Here is a 25,059-nt window from a genome sequence, read left to right on the forward strand (position 1 = left end):
TCTCTGGTAACTATCAGTTTGTTCTGTATAGTTAAAAGTCTGTTTCTTGGTGTCTCTCTCTTTTTTTTCTTCCCCTTTTTACATTTTTGTTTTTCAAATTCCACATATGAGTGAAATCACATGGTATTTGTCTATTTGTCTTTCTCTGGCTTATTTCACTTAGCATAATACTCTCTAGCTCCATCCATGTAGTTGCAAATGGCAAGATTGCACTCTTTTTTATGGCTGAGTAATATTCCATTGTATACATACCCCACCTCTTCTTTACCCATTCATCTCTTGGTGGACATTTGGGCTACTTGTAATTGGCTGTTGTAGATAATGCTGCTTTACGTGTCGCACAGTAAATTTTTGAATAAACGAATGTAGTTAAATAATTGTTTCCCCCTTTTTTTTCAGTTTTTTCTTTGTCACAAAAGTGTTTTTGGAAAGTACAGTAGTTAGCTATGGACTTTTTGTGGGATTATGTATTTAATGAATTGTTGCTATAAAATAGTGATTATTATTTGGGGGATTTTCTTTTCAGTGATTTTGATAATTTTTTTTTTTTTTTTGCTACAGGAGCAAGGTATTTTTAACTTCTGAAAGTAGAACCCTTTTCCATGTTCTTTTTTAATATGTTTATGTGTGCACATACCATTCACTTCCAATTAGACTTTTTCTCTTCACTGTTTCTTAAATAAATTGCTTAAGGAGTAAGCCACAGGACAAAACTTTCTAGCTGTATTTTAATGTAATGTGAAATATAATTTTGGAATGGAATAAGCCTAGAATCTTTGTCTTCTCTAAAATTTAAAAAGTAGCAATCATTTCCTCTTTGGTCCTCCTCACATATTATGCAGAGTGAAATTGAAAGTGTCTTCTTAAAACTGGTTGAATGTAGCACTTTCTCTTGGTATAATGTGCCAGTTAAGGCCTATAAACAGTCATGTGAAATGCTGTATGTAATTAAGGTTTTCTAATTTTTTTCAAAGGCAGGATCCACAGCACCACTGTTTATTGACCAGCCAGAAGAACCTGAGTCAAATGCAACAGATGGCATGGAATTATTTGAAGACAGTCAGCTAACCAGCCGCTCTAAAGCAATAGCATCAAAAACCAAAGAGATTGAACAGGTGAGAATTCAGTCTTCTTTAAGTATATAATCCTTTGTTCCTGTCATTTTGCACATGGTAATTATAGTAAATATTTATTGAATAAATATGTCATTTTGATTTTTTTCACTTGTGATTCTGAAATTAAAAAAATATCAAAATTGCTTAATTTGATTTCACAGTAATACTGATCAGTTTGGTCCCCTATTCTTGTTTACTTTTTTATTTTTTAAGTAAAAAGCAAACTTCTTTTTTAAGGAATATCAGTATTCATGGTAGTATGAAGCAATTAAACTATTAAAATTAACAGGAATGGGCTGAAAGAAATGTTAAATATACCAAAATGTTAGCAGATGTTGTTTTAAGAATATTGGCATTACAGATGTTTATGTTTTTCATTACACTCTAAGCATTTTTCAAATAGTAAAGAAAAAGTAAAGGATAAGTATATAGATTTAATTTTAATGATATCATTCTGAAAAGTTAGGATCTTGTTTTTAATAGATTAAATAGATTGCTTAGGGAATCATAGGTCAGAACCTTCTAGCTATATCTTAATATAGTGTGAAATATAATTATGGATTGGAATAAGTTTAGAGGTTTTGTCTTACCTATTAAGATTTAAAACTATTTTCTCTTCAGTCCTCTTCACATGTGCTCATTATACATAGCAAAATTTAAAATGTTTTCACATGGAAATATTACCTGCCTCATGGTGTATTATAACTTTAGAGGATTAAATGAAGTAAATAAAATTTGAAAGGGTTTTATAACATGTAACATGTTGTATAAGTATTTTTTTCCCCAGTGTAATTAACATATAGTGCTATATTAGTTTCAGGTATATAATATAGTGATTTCACAATTCTCTACATTACTCAGTGTGTACAAGTGTTTTTGATGTTACTCTCCAGTGCTTTGAGTAAATGTCATATTATATAGTCTTCTGAAACCTATTGGGAATTAATAAAGTTAAATCTTTTCTCAGGGTACTTTCCACTTTCATATCAGTTAAAATCTATTTGCCTTGGTTGGATAGGAGAACATCTTAAGTAAATCCTGGTTGTGATTGTACAGCTCATATTGATGCTACCCCAATGGCAAAGGATAAAAATCTAATAAATACAGGATGTTTCATGTAAGCCAGTAGAGTTTTAAACTGGAGGTGGTCAGCATGCTTGGTGTCAGTGTCAGATGCTTGGAAGAATAGAAGGAAAATGGAGACTGAGAAAAATCGTGTTTAATTTGGTGATATGAAAGTGGTGCCTTACAAGATACCAGTTAATTGAGAGCATAAAAGGTTTGCTCATCAGATGTATCTTTAACATGGATATGAATATCATTATCCTATGTAGAATTACTGTCCTTTTGTCCTTTTACTCTTAGTTTTCTTTGTAGTTTTTGGGTTATTTTTTTACTACTTGACATATGTTTTTATTTGTTTGTCTCCCTCCTAAATGGAAGCTTCATGAGAGCAGTGACTATCCCTTATCTCCATTACTTAATACAATGATTGGCATGTAGTGGGCTCAAAAGAAATATTTGTTCTCTGGATGGTGGATAGAGTCATAAACCTAGAAGTGACCCTTCCTTGAATAGCCCCTGAGTCACTAAGTCACTGCATCTTAACCTGATCACCTAATACGGTGCCTAGGCCCAGCACTTTGTAGTAAGTGCTTAATAAGTGTTTATTGAATGAATGATTTATACTATTTTTCTTTTCCACCTAAACGCAGTTATTCTTTTAATGTTTGTTTATTTATTTATTTTAATATAATTTATTGTCAAATTGGCTAACATACAGTGTATAGAGCGTGCTCTTGGTTTTTGGGGTAGATTCCCATGGTTTATCGCTTACATACAACACCCAGTGCTCATCCCAACAAGTGCCCTCCTCAATGCCCATCACCCATTTTCCCCTCTCCCCCACGTCCCCATCCACCCCCAGTTTGTTCTCTGTATTTAAGAGTCTCTTATGGTTTGCCTCCCTCTCTGTCTGTTTGTAACTATTTTTACCCCTTCCCTTTCCCCATGGCCTTCTGTTAAGTTTCTCAAGTTCCACATATGAGTGAACACATATGATATCTGTCTTTCTCTGACTTATTTCACTCAGCATAATACCTTCCAGTTCCATCCACGTTGCTGCAAATGGCACGATTTCATTCTTATTGCCAAGTAGTATCCCATTGTGTACATAAACCACATCTTCTTTATCCATTCATCAGCTGATGGACATTTTAGGCTCTTTCCATAATTTGGCTGCTGTTGATAGTGCTGCTGTAAACATTGGGGTACGAGTGCCCTTATGAATCAGCACTCCTGTATCCTTTGGATAAATTCCTAGTAGTTAAACAGCAGTTATTTAAAGGAGAGTTTCTCTTAAAAATATAATTGGTAGAAGAATTTGACTGAAGTAGCAGGGTAGGAGGATTTGGGGTTGTCATTTATTAATATTTCTCCTGTCTCTTATTATTCATAGTTGATTTATTTGATCTTGAAAAGATGAGCTACCAGTCAGCTAAACAGCCTAGTTTAACAGTACACACTTAAAATTTTTAGCATGGAATCAGTTTGTGTAGTACTTTATAGACATCCATCCATATATGTTTGACCTATAAGTATGACTAGATTTCTCATTTCATCTGCCCATTGTTCTAAAACATGAAAAATCTGACACTAAAGAATATCGAGATTTTAATAGCAAAACAGATGATCTAAAAAATCTAAAAGAACATTACTGTATTCTGATATGACTAGAGAAGTAAAGATAGTTATTAGAAGTATTATAAAACAAAAATTAATAATGTTAAATATAAATAATTTTATATGTTAAAAATAAATTATTGTACTTAATAATGTTACTAAACTCTGTTCTTAATAGAGCACTTTGGTTTACATATATTGGCAAGAAAATCAAACCTTAAAAACTCCAAAAATGTCAGAAAGCTAGTAAATAATCATATATAACTATTTTATAAATTTGTGTCTAAAAGTTATAGTGATTGTTAAAAATGAAAAAGTAGTTTTAAGGCGCACTTGGGTGGCTCAGTCGGTTAAGCGTCTAACTTCAACTCTGGTCGTGATCTCGCAGTTTGTGAGTTCGAGCCCTGCTTCGGGCTGTGTGCTGACAGCTCAGAGCCTAGAGCCTACTCTGTATTCTGTGTCTCATCCTCTCTCTGCCCCTCCCATGCTCATGCTCTGTCTCTCTCTGTCTCTCTCTGTCTCTCTCTGTCTCTCAATAATAAATAAACGTTAAAAAAAATTTTTTTTTAAAGAAAAAGTAGTTTTAAGGGGATTTTTTCCCCCTTGTTTTCTTCATTTTCAACTTCTGCACATTTTAGTTTTAGGGATTAAATGCCAAATGAATAGGAATAATGCAAAGGCTTGAGAAAGCCAGCTAGTAGTTACACAGCTGTCCAGGAGTTATTCTTTATATTTTTACACATGCTTGAAATATTTCATGATTTTACAAAATAAATAATAATCCAAAAAAGCCCACATAGATGAGGCCAACAATTCAGGCTTGGAATAATATAGAAATGTAAATATTGGTATAATGCCCAAGCTGCTTTTTCTGTCTGTTATATCAAGTGCAGTATGTTCAGATATCTTGTAAAGATAAATTACCACAAACACTTTTTTTAGCGTTTCTGTATTAGATTCTTCAGTGCTTCAACCCCAAGGAAATCATTAACTTGTGGCTATATTGCAATATAAAATAAACTTAATCTCTTGGCCAAAATTTGGTTTAATTCGAAGTGCCTACAAAGTGGCTATTTGATGTTTAAGGGCATATATATATATGGAGGTAGATTGTATCTGAATCATTTCAGTGAGGGAGCATATTCATGTTCTTTGCCACATTATTGCCATCTCATCCTGGACATTTAAGAATTTTAATAGGGTTGGAAATGTTGGTGCTTTTTGATAAATCAAGCTCCCCACATTAATAGTTAAATATGCACAGAGAACCACAGTCTAAAATCCTTGAGCCAGAAGACATCAGGTTGCATCTCTGAATATTGTGTTGCTAGATAGAGATCATTTGAATCATCCCCTTGTACTTCAGTATCCTTTAATGGAGATGATTCATTCTATTGCCACAGCACATTTAGCCTCCTTATGCCTTATGTTTTGGATCCTATGGTGTGTGTGTGTGTGTGTGTGTGCGTGCGTGTGTGTGTGTGTGTGTGTGTGTGTGTGTGTATTTTTTTTTTTAACCCTCATTTCCCTAGATTTACCCATTCTTACCCAATTTGGGCCACTTTCACATTGACTTACCAGAGTATTTTTTGAGGTTCCTAGCTTCTTAGCTTAGAGAGATTTCAAAATTTCTCCTGTCATTATAAGTAATTCCTAGATAGACAACCTACAAAAGTATGGGTGATTCATAATCTGACTCAGGTATTTGTCATTAACCCCTTAACTGTCATATCTCACAAGTCCTCACATACCTATTACTGAATTATTTGATTTGAAATTAAGTGCATCCCACTACTTGCTATTTTATCAGTGAGGAATCTTTTAAAAAATTGGCACTTTGAACAAACCTCACAAATTGAAATCTGTATTATTACATAGCCCTTCTTCCCTCTATTGTACCCCCGGGGATAAGGTAATATTTACTTTAACTGTTTGGAATCTTTTCATGTTGAAGATTTGTCCCTCATGATTTGTTAAAATTGTGCTTAGACATAGCCTATCAGTGAGATCAGATCCTCTGTTTTTTGGAGGTCTGGCAAAATAAATAATTATATTTAAAAATATCTTTGTAATTCCCCAGTGGCAAGATCTGGATTAGAGTCTTCTATCTTCTTTCTTCAGATGGAATCAGATAATCTGAGTGGATCTATATAAATATGTGTGTATAACAAATACATATATGTAGTATATATAACATAATGTGTGTATATATAATATGCATATGCATGTTCTGCCTAGTAGACCATACAACTATGAATGTCACAGTGGCTAAAATCCTCCTACAGACAGACATAAGTAGCAGAAAAGCAGTTAGCTAATTAAACAACTACTAAAGGTAGTGAGTAACTGCTGTTTATTAGGACTTTTTGCTATGCAAACTAACAGTCTTGAAGAAAGAACTTTCCATCTCTTAACCCTCAAACACAGTACTTATATTGTGACTCTCTACCTTTGTTGTACATCTGGGGGGCTCCTTAAAAGGAGAGCTTCTTGGATTTCTACCATAAATATTTTGGTAATTAGGTTATCAGAGTTTCTCAAGCTTTAACATGCACAGAAATCATTTGGGGATCTTGTTAAAGCACATTTGGGGATCTTGTTAAAGCACTGTGAATCTGGGATCGGGCTTGAGATTGGAATTTCTAACATGCTGCTTGGTGATGCTGATTGTTCTAGTCTGTGGACCATATTTGGAGTAACAAGGAATTAGAAAGAGGTGATTATTTTTTCTTAAGTTCTTCTATAGTTTTCTAATGTGCTAAAAGGTTGAGAACTATAACCACCTTAATTTTATATAAACTAAAGTTTTATCTTATGTGTTTTTTAATTGAGGTATAATTAACATGCAATAAAATGCATAGATCCTAAATATTCGGTTGGATGAATTTTGACAGTTAAAACACTGTGTAAATATCACCTGTGACAAATATTTATGAAAGTTTTTCTTTTTCAGAACAGTTGATACACTGATAGTAATAAGGATTTAGTTAGGAATTAAAAGCTCAAAATCATGTAATTTGATTTGATTTATGGTAAATACCCTTCAGCCCATCAAGGCTATACTTCAAGTAGCAACATATACAAGCATAAATTTCAAAGAACACAAGAGATTATGCAGTGAAAAAGAAGTTTCCTTCTTCATAATTCTTAGCTACCCAGTTTCTTTCCCCAGCATATAGATGACACTATGTAACATACATACGTATGTGTATACGCAGTTTATATGTAGTATTTGTGTGTGCATACCATGTATACACACATACTGTGTATGTATATACACACATAGATCTGGATCATAGTTGATCCTGATGAGTAGAAATAAAAATTTGTACTTGTGTCCATATTATTCCTTTAAGTACAAGTGGTAGTTTACCATGCACCCTGTTTAATATATCCATTCTGTACCAGTGTTTATAACTAGTCCCCTATTAGTAGATATTTATAATCACTTGTGAACCATGTTTTAAAGTACAGTTCCTCTGATTTCTCTACCTTTTTTAAAGTGTGTATGTAGGGGCGCCTGGGTGGCTTGGTCAGTTAAGCGTCTGACTTCGGCTCAGGTCATGATCTTACGGTCTGTGAGTTCTAGCCCCGCGTCGGGCTCTGTGCTGACAGCTCAGAGCCTGGAGCCTGTTTCAGATTCTGTGTCTCCTTCTCTCTGTGACCCTCCCCGTTCATGCTCTGTCTCTCTCTGTCTCAAAAATAAATAAACGTTTAAAAAAAAAAATAAAGTGTGTATGTATTTTTAAAATATACGAGTATTACATTTAAAATGAGCAGTTTTGGAGAGGAGTTAGTTTAGTGATGGGTATCAAATGCTTGGGTTTGTGTCTTGTGAAGTGCTGTGTAGTTTTTAATGACTGCATAAGAGATCACCAAAGTGTCTGTTAATAAATTCCTGAGTCCCTGTGTTATGAAATCTGTATGTTTCAAAACACTTCTCATGATTCTCACAGCAGGCCAAGAATGACTGGAATATATGAGATTACAGAGAGCTTCATTTCTTGCTTATACCAATCATCGTCAACCTGTCTTAAAAATCTTATTAGTAGAGGGACACCTGGATGGTTCAGTCGATTAAGTGTCCAGCTTCAACTCAGGTCATGATCTCACGGTTTGTGAGTTCGAGCCCCACATTGGGCTCTGTGCTGACAGCTCAGAGCCTGGAGCCTGCTTTGGATTCTGTGTCTCCCTCTCTCTTTGTTCGTCCCCTGCTCTCTCTCTCTCTCTCTCTCTCGCTCTCTCTCTCTCTGTCTCAAAAATAAAGATTAAACAAATTACAAAAAAAATGTATTAGTAGAGCTTGCTTGGGATTCTCTTTCCCTCTCTGCTCCTCCCACTCATGTGCTTTCTCTCTCAAAATAAATAAGTGAACTTAAAAAATTATTTGTAGATGCAATTTATAGAATCTAAACCAATATAGTTGTAGTGATGTGCTTAAAAGTATTCTTTAAATGCATCATTTGTGGTATTTCTTAAATCACGGAAAATTATAATTTGTAGGGGGAAAAGTCCATTTCTTCTTTTGTCTTATTTGGTGAATAATAACTAAAAAAAATTTTAAGTGCCATGAAGGCAAATTCATTTTTAAAACCTCTTTGTTTTGGAAAGCTATCTATCCTAACACTATCCTGATGTTGTTTTATGAAAATGCTGATATTTCTACCTTGAAATAAGTATCTCTATTGAAAGATGGGTAGATTATATATCTGATAATTTATAGTTTAATTGTAGATGTCATTTCCTTACTCCATTTAGTTAAAAAAGATCAAACTAATTCAGAAATCATTTTGTTTCCCCTCTAGGTCATTAGGCTTATAGGTTAATAAGGTTTTACTGTAAATCTAGATCAATCTACTTAATACATAATTTTTACTTTAATTTGAATTCTATGTGTTAACCTTTTTTTGTGACCATATGGACTGCTTACTACTAGCTTTTCTTCACTTTTTCCTCAAAATAAAGAAGTTATACTAGATAACCTTAGGTCCCTTCTTAATCTAAATCATTAAAAACTCAAAGTTAAGTATTACTGCTTCTGTATTCACTGTTAATGCGTAGCTAATTTCATATTAAGTATAAAATTTTTAGGTATTTTGGTTTTTTTAGCCTCTTATATTAAAATGTTTTTTTTTTTTTTTAACCCAGATACACCATTGCTATGCATCAGTTAGTAATTACTGTTTATTGAGCTAATGAATTGTGCAGAAAATGTTTTCTTCAGTAAATAAGATGTCACATTTAATCAGTGTTCAATCTGTGGCTCTTTTTTTTTTTTTTTTTTTTTTTACAGTGTCTAGTTTCAGTCACTGTCTATACAGCCTGGTGATTCTCAGCACTATCACTAGCTCTTGTTCCTTCTCTCTCAGTATATAAAGGATATTTTGGTTTTAGGTTTAAAGTAAAATGGGTAGAAGATTAATCAAATGTGCCATCTTCCTGAAATGTTAACTAGAGTTAGGGACATGGTAAAAATCTGCTTTTAACACATAGTGGATTAAAATGAAATTGTTTTCAAAGCAGTGGCAGCTCTATTGTTGTATATGCATGATCTAAGCATTTCATGCTAACCTTACATAATAGAAACATTCTTTGTTTTCTCTTTTTATCAGAGCAAGTAACGAACTTCTTAAAAGTGCAGCTCTCACCACTATCTTGTCTAGACATCAAGTCTACCCTACTGTATTTAACAATCCATTATTACCAACCACTTGTTCAGACTTTACATATATAGATTTAGTAAAATACACTCACATAAGATTTACCCTTGAAAAATTTCTTAGTCTCAAATACATTAAAGATAAATCCTTTATTTTGGCCAAATTTCAAGGTTTTTGAAAATTACTTGTCAAAATATGGTCATACTCTTACTACAGAAACTTTTTGCTAAAGTATAAGTGTTTATTTTTATAAGTATTTTAAGAGTTTCATCTAAAAGTTGTCTCTTAAGGTGATTTGTATCATAGTTGAAATGTTAAAACCAAGCATATCAGCTTTTACATTTAAAAGTAAGTTAGTGGGGCAACTGGGTGGCTCAGTTGGTTGAGCGTCTGACTTTGGCTCAGGTCATGATCTCGCGGTCCGTGAGTTCAAGCCCTGTGTTGGGCTCTGCGCTGACAGCTCAGAGCCTGGAGCCTGCTTCGGATTCTGTGTCTCTTTCTCTCTCTACCTCTCCCCCCTTCATGTTCTGGCTTTCACTGTCTCTCAAAAATGAATAAACTTAAAAAAAAAAACTAATTTCGTTATTTTATACCTGATATAAACCTGTAAATATGAAGATTGTTAACTCTGTTAAGATATTATTTTCATTAAAAAATATAAAATTTGGGCAGTACAGATACCAAGCTTTGTAAGAACCATATTTAGTGTGTTACAAGTATCAAAAGAGATGAGGCCATCTTGGTCCTTGTCCCTGGGAATGTCATCACTTCAAAAGTACCCAGTTATAAAGTAGTTCCAATATAGGTGTTCCCCATGACATAAGTGTGAGCACAAGCTTCATTCTCTCACCTCTCCTCCTCCTCCACTATCAACAAGTATTAGGTAAGGATTTTTCTCTAGTGGCTCCAAATTTTCTTATTTTTAATGTAGTCTAGACTTTTTAGTCTTGCTATTCACTTCCTCTTTTGTAAGTTGACAATTTTATTTAGTCTCTGAGTACTTATTAAGGACGTTTGTAAGTATTATAGCATAGTAAGTACTGGATGTTTCCACTTTGTGTTTTAACTTCTCAGAGCCCTTTTCCTTATTTGTTAAATGGGATTAATTACATGTTCTCCCACAGAACCAACAGCACTGTATGTTGAACTCCCTTGTATATTGAAAATCACTGTACAATGGTTATGGTAGTGTTAAGAAATACATTGCCTGTTTCTCTGTAGCTTTGGAATATTGACTACTTTCAAATTATTTCTTAGGAATAATTTATAGCAAATCTATATAAGTTTAACTCTAAGGTTAGAGACTGTTTTCTCATCATTGCTGGGATTTGGGCTCTTAGACCTTATGTCTTTTTCTTTTTTTTTTTTTTTCTTTTTTCTTTTTCCTATTTTTTTTTTTTTTTAAGTTTATTCTGAGCAGGGGATATGGGGGCAGAGAGAGAGACAATCCCAAGCAGGCTCTGTGCTGACAGATGCAGGGCTCAAACCCAGGGACAGTGTGATCATGACCTGAGCCAAAATCAAGAGTTGGACACTTAGGCGACTGAGCCACCCAGGGGCTCCACTATTTGGCTTGTTTTTTTTTTTTTTTTTCATTTCACTGGTTCTAATCTGTTTTTCTAGATATAGGAATTGCCATTAAAAGGTTAATATTTCCCTCTCTTTAGAATTCCCTGCTCTCCCTCCCCATTTCTGAAACAAATTGCTCTCATAGTTTTCCTTCACCTGTCATTTTTCATTTTTAAAAGATGATCCCTCCTATAACATCTGTCTTCTCTTAACTGTTGTTTAACTCAGGTATTGTATACTAAAATAAGCTTGTCATTTTTATACATTTATTTACTGATACCAGCACAAGTTAAAGTCAGTTGATACTCTCAGTTCATTTATACAAGACCAATCCTTACTGTTCTGCATTGACACCTGTATAATCAAGTGTCCATATATATATGAATCTTTCTGGACTCTATGTTATTGGTCTCTTGATCTTTGCAGTAATATCACACTTTGTTATCATAGCTTTATAATAAGTCTTTTTATCCAGTAAAACAAGTCATCCTACCCTGTTCTTTTTCAAGAGTACCTGTACTTGGAGCTGTGAACTTCTGTAGAAATCTTAGAATCACTTTCTCAAGTTCTCAGATGCAATAAATAAACAAAGCCTGTTGGGATCCTGGCTCAGGATCTCTCAAGTTGCTGTCCAGATGATAATGAGGGCTATCAGAAGACTGTAGTAGTCTCTGAAGATGTGACTGGAGTTGGAAGATTTACTTCCAAGCTCGCTCATGTGGCTGTTGGTACGAGTTTCAGTTCCTCACCATGTGGACCTCTACAAGATGTTACCTTCCTAGAACTAGAGACCCAAGAGTCAGAGAAAAGGAATGATGCTTTGCTGCCTTTTTTGGTCTATTCTTCAAATCACATACTGCCTGGTACTTCTACCTTGATCTATTCGTTAGAAGTAGTTACTAAGCCCAGCCAACACTCAATAGGGGAAGGTATTACACGAAGATGAAAATACCAGGAGATGGGAATCACTGTGGGCTTTCTTGAGAGTTGGCTGCCATATCTCCCATGATCAGTATTACCTAAAGGTAGCAGTCTTACTGGTGGTCTTTTCCAAAGAACCAACTTTTGGCTTTATTAATTTCTTTCTTATTTTGTATTTTATATTTCATTGAATTCTGCCTTTATTATTTTCTTTCCTTCTACTTTTTTGAAAAAAACTCGAGCTAGATACTGATTGATTTGTAGCTTTTCTTTTAACCCATAAGTTCCTACTCTATAGGGCTTTAGTTGAATCTTCCAAATGTTGATGTTATTTTTATTGTCATTCAGTTTAGAATATTTGGTGGTGGTGGGGGATTTCATCTTAGAGCTACATAGAATATTTTGAAGTTTTCAAACATAGGCGATTTCATAGTTAAAAATTTTTTTTTTTTTTTTTCCTAATTCAAAACCCCTGTAGTAGAAAACATACTCTTTAGGATTTGAGTCCTGTGAAATTTGTTGAGACTTACATTGTAGGCCAAAACATAGTCAGTTTTTCAAAGTATTCTATATACTTGAAAAGAAGATGTATTTTGTATTTGTTGAGGCCATTATTTTATTAGTATAACAAGTAAAATTTATTGTATTAAATCCTCCATATCCTTATTGATTTGTTTGCTTGTCTTATATTTCTGAAAAAGTTCTATTAAAACTTTCAAATGTTCGTGGTTTCGTGAATCTCTTTTAAATGTTTTTATTCCTTTTATATATTGAGGCTGTGATGTAAAGTGCATATGAATTTACAATTATTTTATATCTTTCTGAACTAAGTAGTTCTTTTAATCTCTAATACTGCCTCATATTTATCTAAGTTAGTTTTTCCATGATACCTTTTTTTGTCACCTTTCTTTTAGCTGTTCTATATTCTTGTATTTAAGTAAGGTATTTTGTTGTAAGCAGCATATAGTTGAGTTTGTTGTTTCATACATTTTGATAAAATAAGGCTTTACTTCGATCATCTGGTCCATTTATATTTAATGTAGTTACTGATATATCTATATTTATTCTTCCTATTCCATAGTCCTTTTTCTCTCCTTGTTTCCTTCTTTGGGATTTAGAAAATTATCATTCATTTCCATATACAACACCTTGTTAGTTATATATTGCTTTACACCATGCATTCCTGACTTAGGGAAGTCTAATCCACTAGTACTTTTATGAACTGCTTGATGATCAATGTAGACACTTTAGAGCATTTTAACTCTATTGAACTTTCCTCTTGATTGATATATGACTGGTGTGTTTTACTTCCATATATATTTAAAACTCCACAAGATAATAACAGTATTCTTGGCAGTTAATATTCATTTAGGTTTATTTAATATTTCCCCTTTTTAAAATTTTCGTTGCTGCTTATGTCTCCACCTTCCATCAAGGATCATTTTCTTCTACCCAAGAACAATGACTGAATAGATTCTAGTGTGTCATCACTATGGAATTTTATAGAAGGATTTATGTAGAATTGCTACAATACTGCTGCATTATTTTAGTAATTAGAATAAATATGGTAGGAATTTTGGAATTAGGGGATTTGGCTAGAATTCCATTTCAGCCACTTAACTGTGTATCTTTGGGAAAGTCATTTCACTTTGCCGGGCCTTGCTTTGCTCACTGCTCTAAAGGTAATGGTGCTGTTATCCACTTCATAATACTGTTAGAGTTACGGGGCACCTGGGTGGCTCGGTTGAGCATCTGACTTCAGCTCAGGTCATGATATCACAGTTAGTGAGTTCAAGCCCCACATTGGGCTCCTTGCTGTCAGCACAGAACCCACTTCAGATCCTCTGTCTCCCTCTCTCTCTGCCCCTATCCTGCTTGCTGTCTCTATCTCTCAAAAATAAATAAACATTTAAAAAATGGTTTTTTTTAAAGAATTAAATGGGAATATGTATTTAAGTTGGCTAGGACATTGTCCATAATCAAAATTGCTGCTGTTACTGTTTTGCCCTGTTTTTCGTGGTTGATGAAAAGTATTAAGTCTTCATGTGTGCTTACGTGCTTACAAGGTTTTTGTAGGTTAGCCTGGAACCCCAACTTAGAAAACTAAGACCCCAGGGCACCTGGGTGGCTTACTCCGCTAAGCATCTGACTCTTGGTTTCGTCTCAGGTCATGATCTTACAGTTTGTGAGTCCTGCATCGGGCTCCATGCTGACAGTACAGAGCCTGCTTGGGATTCTCTCTCCCTCTCTCTCCCCATCTCTCTCTGCCCCTCCCATGCTTACTCCCTCTCATGCGTTCGCTCTCTCTCACAAAATAAACTTAAAAAAAAAAAAAAAAAAAAAAAGGAAAATTTGGCCCAAACTTGAACCACATAATTTATAGGTTACACTGAAAATAATCTGTTTCTTTGGTAATTCTTGTATTTTAAATTATAATATGTGCATTTGTGAATGGATTCCAAATTCAATCCATTTGTGAATGGATTAAGATTATAATTCTATAATTTATATTTATATAATTATAATTAATGTACAATTAATGTCATTAAAACCAAGAAGGAAAAAAATGACTCTTCATGTCAGTTGCATCTAGTGATTCTCTCTTACTAGAAGTGAAAGGTAAATAAAAGTAGATACTGAATAACTGAGATGAGTAGGATGGTAATATTGTGATGTTATCTTGTCATCTCCATTTACCTAGGGTGGTAGTATTTATGTTAGGGCTAGGCTAGTAGGACTTGATTTTTGTCCATCTATCTTTGAAGATTATTTTGCTTGGGAAAAAGCCTTTAAAACATATAAATAGCGATCTTATATTTGGGGTAAGGCTTTTGCCTCTTATTTATTATTTTATCCATATAATCCCCATGTTAGATTGATGGGAAGTATTTTGGGGTAACTTTGAAATCCTCATTTATGGTATGTGAATCAGTTTACAAAGTTATAAAAATTCTTTCTCAGCAAATATACTAGTACACCTTTCCCCCATTAAGCCACTTCTTTGTATCAAAAATTTCCAGAACCTTTTCCTAAACATATGCACTCCATTGTCTTCTGCTATACATAGACTGTGTCAAATTATGGTACTTATTTCTATCTTTAGGATATTTTTGACTTTGAAGATTATTTTTACCAGCCTCATCGGCTTATTTAGGAATACATACATATATACATACATACATTGGTGCATACACACACACACACACACACACACACACACACACACACATACACACACATACATGCTTCTTTTGAGAAGTATCATTATAATTCTTTTGAGAAGTATAATTATAATACTTTTGAGAAGTATTCAATTATAATTCTTTCCCAGAAGCTTTGATGGTTTATATTGCATTGATTTCTAATTATGGTTTGCATTGTTCTGCCCTGAAATTTTATTCTATTATTAGCATCCTTCATTGACACTGAGGAGAACCAAGAAGAAAAATCTCATATGCTTATTTCACCAACTGTTGTACTACATGCATTTCTCTATCCTTTTTTATATCTGTTATCTAAAAGTTACAGATCAAATCAGGTCTTAATAAAGATTTTGTAATCTAAAGATTTTAAATAGTACTCATTTATTCTATTTAAATATTTAATCATAAGCTATTTTAGTAAAAATTCATGGTACCCTTGGGACCAAGCTTAAAGAAATGCAGTATAGGAAAAGTAAATGCAGTAAAATGCAGTAAAGAAAAGGAGTATAGGCTTTCTCTTATCTAAAAATATTTTTCCATTCCATGTTTCTAACATAGTACATTCTTGATCTTGATTGTGAAAATAGATCATGGCCTCATGTAAAGCAGAGGAATAAAAAAATATATTAAATGGACTTTTTAGTGGAAGCCTGGTGTTAAGGGAGGGTAGTTTGTTTGCAACATGTTTACTTTTCAAGACTTTGTTTTATATATACAAAGAGATTATTTTTATTCACTGACTTCATCAATTGCACAGCCAAGTTGTTTGCCCAGGAAAGTTGCACAGCCAAAAGTTAACATCTTTTCCTCCTACTCATAGCTAGCATATGTTCAACTACAATACTACTTACCTTTTATAGGCTGAAAAGAAATTTGCCTAATCATCTGTGTATCATCTGGAGTTCTTTGCCTACAGTAGGCTCACAGTAAATGTTGAATGAACAGAATTAGAAGGAGTCCTTAAAGCACCCTGAGTCCCATGTAGTTTAGCTCTGCTATTTTAGCTTGAAGGTAAATAATAGAATATATGTTTTAAGAATCTTTCCCTTCAGGGAATTGGGAGGAAGTAAAGGAAGAAGGAAAATCATCTTTATTCATTTAGTTGCAGAAACACAGCCAGATGTTAATACTTTTCAGAATCCACCGGATTGAGATGATTTGTCATAAGTTTACTGCATATGATTAAAATATATATTGAGAAGATTATACAAAATATTATTGATGTAAAAAATTGGATCTTTAAGACAGTACGTGAAGGGGTAAGGAGAAGAGATTATTTTTATTTTAAAATTTACTTTTTGATGTGCAGTTTTACTATAATATGTTACGGTATGGATTGTTTTAAAATTTATTCTGGTTAATATAATTTATGTTTCCTGTATCTGAGAATTTGCATTTTTCATTAGAGCTAAAAAATTATAAAGTTATCTCTTTGGATTTTGGGTATCCTCTATTCTGTTTTTATACTCCAGTTGGATGTAGGTAGATTTTTTCATCCTATCTTTCATTTCTCTTAAACTTTCTACTTTTATTTTTTTATTTTTTATTTTTCATCTGAAATTGTAGGTATTTTGTTCAGGACTCTCTAAGTCATCAGTTTTCTATAATTTGCTGTTTAACCCATTCATTGAGTTGTTAATTTTAGTTATATTTTCCATTCCTAGAAGTTAAATTTAGTTTTCTTTGGAAATCTGCCTAGAATTAGACTGTTTATTGTTCATGTTTTCATTCATTCTTATTTCTTTCACATCTTATTTTCTGTAATTTTAATACCTGAAGCCTCAGAACTTTAATCCATCTGCTGTTTCTGCGGACTCTTGCTCATGGTAACATGTTTCCTCATATAGTTTGTATTTTAGAGTTGTGAGTTCATATTTAGAATTTCAGATGCACATGAAGTAGACCTAAGTTTATGAATATTCTGCATCTCCTTGCCACAAGATGCTAGATCAAGGAAGAGAAGTTTTCCTGTCTTTTTCTTTTACTGATTGGTGATTTTTGTTTTTTGTTTGTTTTTCTAGTTCATCCTGTCACAAAGATCCCAGCTTTATGCAGAGGACTGAGATCCAACTTTGTTTTGATTGGGCCAGAGATCATGTGTCTCATTTCTGACCAGGCTCTGAGTTCCTACCTCTTTGGGGTAGTCTTAGCCCATGATATTAGCTTATCACTCTGGTTTCTTGTTTCTTCTTCTTTTACAATTGCTGACAATTACTCTTAGTTACTTTAAGAGCTTAGCTGTGCTTTTAAAAGAATGTGTTTCTAAGTTTTTTGAGGCAGGAGAGTTTTTTAGGGAAATAGTATGTTGTTTTTCCTATCTTCATTTTACCTGTTTAAAAAAGCTTAAGTGACTTGTTCAAGCTTATACCAGAAATGGTAGAAATGTGACTCTTCCTTACTCGCTGCTTTCTGTTATGCTTATTTGCCTTGAAACTGAGATTTTAAAAAATAATAATAAGTTTCAGTTAGGAGAACCAAAGAGGCTTAATTTTGGAAGTGACACTTGCTTGACTTCTTAAAATTCAGGTGGGAGTCTCATAGGTAGAGATAGGAGGTAAAAGATTCTAGACAGAGGTGAATGACATAAGATGGAAAATAGGGAACTATAAGGAATAATCAACAATTATGAGTAGTTTAGCTGTAGTAAAACCGTATCTTATACAGGTGTTTTTAATCTCTTCTGCCATACTCTTCTTTTCTCCATCCTACTCTTAAGCCACAGCATTTATTGGTATGACTTTGTAGAGTTGATATTGACAGAATTGTATTTACTGTCGTACATTAGAAGGATCTTGAATAGTCTTGAATAATAGGCTCAGAAACTTTGTATTGATTTGATAGAAAAGCTTTGGAAAGAAGCATTCTGGTGTACTGCAATTCAGTTCTGTCACTAACCACCCAGAATTAGTGCAGACCCCACAAGTTAAAGGGTATGGTTCCCAACAATACTGACTGCCCTTATTTCAGAAGCCAGCTGCATTTTGGGGTTCCCCAGGCCACCTGCATTTCTGACTGACTGGCTACAAGTTTTGGGTTTCTCATGACCCCTTTAGTTCTGATAATATGCTAGAACAACTGATAGAACTCAGAAAAGTGCTATACTTACAATTACAGTTTTATTATAAGGGATGCAAATCAGGAAGGAAAGACTGTTTCAACACCACTGGTGTACTGTAGTTCAGTTCTTTTAATTTTTTTATCGTTTTATTTTTTGAGAGACAGAGACAGACAGAGTGCTAGTTGGGGAGGGGCAGAGAGAGAGGGAGACACAGAATCCAAAGCAGGCTCCAGGCTCTGAGCTGTCAGCACAGAGCCCGACATGGGGCTCAAACCCATGAACCGTGAGATCATGACCTGAGCCGAAGTTGGACGCTTAACGGACTGAGCCACCCAGGCGCCCTCCCCCCTTTTTTAAATGTTTGTTTATTTTGAGAGAAAGAGGAGCATGAGCAGGGGAGGGGCAGAGAGAGAGGGAGACACAGAATCCAAAGCAGGCTCCAGGCTCTGAGCTGTCAGCACAGAGCCCGACATGGGGCTCAAACCCACGAACCGTGAGATCATGACCTGAGCTAAAGTTGGACGCTTAATGGACTGAGCCACCCAGGCGCCCTCCCCCCTTTTTTAAATGTTTGTTTATTTTGAGAGAGAGAGAGGAACATGAGCAGGGGAGGGGCAGAGAGAAAGGGAGACAGAGAATCCCAAGCAGAATCTTGTCAGGGCAGAGCCCGATGTGGGGCTTGACATGAACCAGGAGATCATGACCTGAGCTGAAATCAATAGTCTGGTGCTTAGCCAACTGAGTCACCCAGGCTCCTCAACTGTAATTCAGTTCTGGTAGTAAACACTCAGAGTTACTGCAGACCCCACAAGTTAAAAGCACACAGTAGGAGATGAGCAATTAAGGTAGTGTGGGAAAGGGTCTGATTATAGACTGTATTTTACAGAAAGGTTTTGGTAGAAGAAAGGTAGTAGATGGCAAACCCAGGATAGTTTTCTGAGGATAGCTGAATTGGAGCCAGGTTGTTGACAAATTTAAATGCCAAAAGAAAATAGTTTGAATTCTGTTGATTGGAAGTACAGTTTATGGATGAATTTCAAATATGTGAGAATTAGGATCAGGATATTTTAAAAATACTGGTTGTACTGGTTGTACAGAAATGTTTGGCTGTTCTTCAGGTGAGATATGAGAGCCTGGATTAGATTGGTAGAGTCAGAAATGGAGAACAAGTGCATGAGACTTGTGTGGCAGGTGAATGAATAAAACTCACTTTTTTTTTTTTTTAAACTTTTGAACACTTGTGAAAGGGTAAGGGTAATATGAGAGAGACTGAAGATAGAACACATGGATGGAATAATGGATGAAGCAAGTGTGACCATCAATAGCATAGACAGAGGGACTGTGAAATTTTAGAGAAACCTTTTTCTGTGACTAGGGCAAAGGAGAATAAGTGGCAGCCATTTTTAAGGTGCAGAGGAGGTAAGTTGAGGAGAGGCAGTTTTGCTAAGAGTGAGGGGAAATGAGATAGGGAGGGGAGGGTCCTATCAGCAGTTGGAGTTCCTGAATTAGGCTTGGAAAGGACTTAGATACCTCACATGGTGTATGTTGATATGGAAGTCAACAAGAGAGATTCAGGAGTAGATCAAATAATTGCAGTTTTGGACTTTCTCCAACAATTCACAGATCCTTTGAGTAAGAGTAGAAAAGGCACACCAGATTGTTCATCCACAGTTGACCAAGAAAGAACACCTTTAATGTTGCTAAATTAAAAAACAAAACAAAACAAAACCACACACTCACCAGTAAGATGGTAAAAGTGATATTATTGAAAACAAACAAACAAAAATGACACAGACTTGGTCTCTTTGTCTGTAATTCAACTGTTTATATACCAAGAAATTTGACCGGTTCTGTTACCCAGGTTTTTGAGCAGCTACATATTGTGCACTTCACAATTAAGGAGGCAAGTAATAAAAATTAAAATTATATCTATAACTCAGCATAGCTGTTGATCATGATGCATTTTTAAAAGGGGAGATAAAAAAGCACTCTGGGTTTTAATGTTTTTGAGATTTTTTTTTTAACTAAGGCAGGAAATGGCTAATAAATTTTAGAATTTTCCAACAAAAAGGAACAATAGTATTTTTAAACAAAGTTGAGTTGCTGTGCTCCAGAATACTTTGATTCTCCATCTTCCAAGCCAAATTGAATGTTTCTGTGGTTATTTCCTAACTTCCAAACCTGTTAAATATAATTGATTCTCCGCTTGAAATACTCCAGCAGCTTCTATTATATTTAGAATAAAAATCCAAAGTCTTTACCTTGGTTCTAGAGGTCTGCTAGTTCTGTCTACTACCTCTCCCTCCAAATTTATTTCATAAGGGCTGCAGTCACATTGACCTCTCGATAGAACACACTTTCTTCTCTTCTTGGTGGCCTTTGTTGATGGTGTTACTTCTTCCTGGAATGATCTCACTGGCCTCTTCTCATTTTTCAGGGCTCTGTTTAAATGTTGTCCCTTCATAAAAACATTTCTATATCCACGTGACCAAAGTAGTTCCTCCATCACTGAACCTACTTTATTTTCTTTATACCACCACAATTATACATGTTTATGTGTTTTCATTTTATTATATGTCTTTCCTGCCAAGAAGAAAGCTTCTTAAAGGTAGGAACTGTATATGTTTTTGTTCGCCACTTGTGCAAAGCCTACACATACTAGGTTCTCAAATGATTGTTGAGTGAATGGTTTCTCAGTATTAAGTACTTTGTTTGATCTGTCACTTGATTCTCACAAAAGCCCTGTGAACTAAGTTACTATTACAATCCCCACATTACAAATAAGGCAACTGGAGCTTACAGAATTAAGTGCCTAGGGTCACTCAACAAGACAAACGTAGGAGCTCCATGAACATAAAATCTGTGATCTCCATCACTCTACCATATACTTTTCCCACCTCATTAGTGATTTTAATCCTTCCATACATTATATTTTAAAAAATAAGACAAAGTAAAATTGGACATTTAAAATGCTTTTGAGCCTACCTTTCTTTGGAGTTGCATCTATGGGGATTTTTTTAAAGGGCTGAATGCTGATTTTTTTGTGTTTCGTTTTGAGGATTGATTGTATTTAAATTACATCTATGTTGTTCAGTATGAATGAGAAATTACTTATTTTGTAGAAAGAAAATGATAAGAAATTATACCTACAGTAATTTTTTACATTTTCTCCTTTCCGTTTAGGCATAGTTGTGGATATGAATGGCTCATTCCTCATGGTCATAAGTTGATTCTTACTGTGCTGAGGATTTGAGTTTGAAGTTTTCACTGTGTAATTATCCACATATGATGACAGAAAGGCTAAGAAAACATAGTTTAATCTGATTTCCATATGGATAGTTGAGAGTATTCAGTATGTGAGGAGAAGGGTGTGTGTGTGTGTGTGTGTGTGTGTATTAACAGAAATATGGGAAATATGTTACAGTCAAAATTTGACTTTTAAAGTTATGTTTTCGTTCTAATTTAATGTGGCTTCTTTTGTCTCTAAACCTGAAATAACTTAAGTGCCATTAAAAGGAAAAGACAGAATGCAGCTGCTACACTATTGAGCTATATGGGATAAACATTGGCTTGACCCACTGGAGATGATTCAGTGTTTGAGGAAAAATTTTAGAGCTTTCCTGTCACACCTACACAATGGAGACAGGCAGAACTGGAAACTTTTGTTTTACATGTAATATGTTCACATTTTAATTATTGCTTTATTTTCGTAATATGCAATCTCTTTGACTTCTTAAATAAGTGCGTCACCCTGAATGATACCATTTCTGGACAAGTTTTGTTTTAGGTTTTGGATTTGTTTTATGTGTGTATGTAAGTGTTGTTTGGTTTTGTTTTCTGCATAAAACAAAACATATATGTTCTTAGGCATTTTGAAACTTGTCTATGATAGTCTTTTTAAATGTTTATTTTTGAGAGAGAGAACGAATGAGCAGGGGAGGAGCCGAGAGAGGGACAGAGGATCTGAAGCCTGCTCTGCACTCACAGCAGAGAGCCTGATGTGGGGCTCAAACTCAGGAACCCTGAGGTCATGACCAGAGCTGAAGTCAGACACTTAACTGAGCCACCCAGGTGCCCCTGTATAAGTCTTTTTAAAAAACATCTTTTCTCCTTTGGTGTTTAGTTTTAGTAGTGAAAACTGTATAAATGTACAGTGAAGCAGGGTATTTCTAATTAAATTTTGTTCTCTTCTTAACAGTATGATTGTCAAGTAGGAGAAAAATAGCTTTAGACCAAATTTTAGATGATTTGGCTAGAATTGGGGCTCCCAAAGTAATAGAATGCTGTCAATTCGTGTGACAGGAATTAGGTATTTAAACCAAAATATGGTCTGTGTATTGGATTGGCAATCACTGTATACAACCTACAGCAAAAACATCCTTATACAAGGAAGTCTTACTGGTCAAAAAACAATCCTGAGCCAAGACCTTTTCATTTTAAATACTTTAAAAGTTGAGGTGACTCGAAGTCATTATGTTATCTTTCAAGATACTCTTTTAGGCTTTTCATTATTTTAAAATGACTTTATAATGTAAACTTTCTTCCCTACTTGATTTCAGAACATTTTATTTATTTTGAGAGAGAGCGAGCATGCACAAGTATGGGAAGGGCACAGAGAGAGAGAGAATCCCCAGCAGGCTCTGCACTGTCAGCACAGAGGCTGACATGGAGCTGGAAACTCACCAACTGTGAGATCATGACCTGAGCCGAAGTTGGACACTAACTGCCTGAGCCACCCAAACACTCCCTGAACTTTATTATGTTTTTACCTTTGTTTTAATGCTACATCAATTAAAAATTTAATTATGATCTTTACTTGATCAAGGAGCAATCTTTGACAGCCCTTGTGAACAGATTCATTTACTAATCTCAAAAAATTTGCATAATAGGATCGCTTGGAAAGGATGGCCAAAATAAAGTTCGAGCCAAGGGCAGAGTGTAAGATTTTAAGCTTTTAAAAATCAGAGATAATGATCTATTTGTTTCCAATCTTATATTTAATGGAAGACAGTTACAAAGGAAGCAAAATAAATTCTTTTTCCCTCAGTGTAATGGGGGAGGTAGTAAGTACAGAAAGAAACCTACATTTCTTAAATATTTAGAGAAATCTGGAAAAATTGTTCTGGAAAAACTTTGTGAAAGAGGTCTTAAAATTTTGAAGAAATTAAGTTAGAAAAGCAAGGGAATGCAGATGGCGTAGGAAGGCAGGTAAAATACTGGAAAAGGTACAGTGGATGGTATTTTGTTGAGTGAGGAACAGATTTAGTAGCTAAGACTTTACCGAAGAATGTTATTGGGCCAGATCTTCGGAGCCAGAGGAGCAGTATTCTGAGAAGGGTTCCATCTTTAGGATAATGGTGTCTCTGAGTAGGAATGTTTAGAATAAGAAGACTAAAAGCAAAACAATTAGAATTTCTGTGGCGTTATAACAGGATTGTGTTGGTTCAGTCCATGCTAATATTGTGACTATAGAAATAAAACCGAGAAATAAGCAGGTGCACAAAAGAGTCAGATTTCAGCACTGTGGTATCTCTGAAAACATATTAAACAGTCCCTTTTATTTATTTTTTAAATGTTTATTTTTGAGAGAGAGCGAGTGAGCAGGGAAGGGGCAGAGAGAGAAGGAGACAGGATCCCAAGCAGGCTCCGTACTGTCAGCACAGCCTGATGCGGGGCTTAAACTCATGAACTGGGAGATCATAACCTGAGCCAAAGTCAGACATTTAACTGACTGAGCCACCCAGAGGCCCTTAAACAGTCACTTTTAAAAGTAGAATAATTTAGGGTCCCCTGGATGGCTCTGTCAGTTGAGCGTCCAGCTCTTGATTTTGGCTCAGGTCATGATCCCAGGGTTGTGGGATCTAGCCCTGCATTGGGCTCCGCAGTGAGTGTGGAGCATGGTTAAGATTCCCTCTCGCTCTCCTCTGCCCTTCTCCCTGGCTCACACGCTCTCTTTATCTCTCTAAAATTTAAACCAGAAAAAAATATTAAAAGAAGAATAATTTAGCAATTAATTTTTACAAATGATTTAGTGTGTTCTCAGGAAATAAGTCTTAACTATAAATATTAATTTCTGGATTTTAAATGCTGTAACATGAAGCACACTGAACTCTCACAGAGTGAAGACACATTTTTATATTTATGCTTTTATTGATATAGAACACTAAAAATATGCATGAGGAGATACATAATGGTTCAGTGCATTTTTCCAGGATGTGTTTATATGAAAAATTTCTGTCTATGTTGTATCTACATGTGCACATGGTAATCTTGCACGAAGTAAGGTTAAAGGGGATACCACAGTCTATTGTTTCTTTTGGCTCTTGCAGTAAGGTGGTCAGCCTTTTGACCCTTATTTTATCTGAACCAATCCAGTGTTCAGTGCTGCTAATCCAAACAAAGATTTCATTTCTGGTTTTCCCTGTTATTCTTACCTAAAATATATTCTAGTCTTAGCCATTTTGCCAGCCAAAAAAAATTGTAACTTAAAAGCATAGGCTTTTAAAATAATAACTCACATTTAAAAAAACAATTTTAATAAATATACTACATATTAAAATATGTATGGTGAAGTTTATTAGGATTCCAGTAGAATTTCATAGTTACAGTATTATAATTTTTACCCTCAGAATTTCAAATAAATAGAAATATTTAGTTGTATTCGGTAATACCAGCTTACCTAAAACTAACTCTCTCTCTTTCTCTCTCTCTCTCTCTCTCTCTTTCTCTCTCTCTCTCTCTCTCTCTCTCTCTCTCTCTCTCTCTCTCTCTCTCTCATCTGTCTTCAGAAAGCCTTATTGAGAACCAGATTTATTTACATCTTTATTTACCAAAATTTAATAACACCATCT

The 25,059-nt window shown here is 34.7% G+C and overlaps 1 protein-coding gene across 8 annotated transcripts in view; it reads left to right on the forward strand.

Moving 5' to 3' along the window:
* PPHLN1 (periphilin 1) overlaps positions 1-25,059 on the forward strand; it is a 138,764-nt gene that overhangs the window by 96,157 nt on the left and 17,548 nt on the right. For all 8 annotated transcript variants that reach the window (XM_060657896.2, XM_060657900.2, XM_060657901.2 and 5 more), the window contains one exon: positions 975-1,115. In XM_060657896.2, the coding sequence (XP_060513879.1) occupies positions 975-1,115 (141 nt within the window). The remainder of the gene's footprint in view (positions 1-974; positions 1,116-25,059) is intronic.

This window comes from Panthera onca, chromosome B4, assembly GCF_046562875.1.
Source record: "Panthera onca isolate mPanOnc1 chromosome B4, mPanOnc1 haplotype 2, whole genome shotgun sequence".
Classification (NCBI taxonomy): Eukaryota; Metazoa; Chordata; class Mammalia; order Carnivora; family Felidae; genus Panthera; species Panthera onca.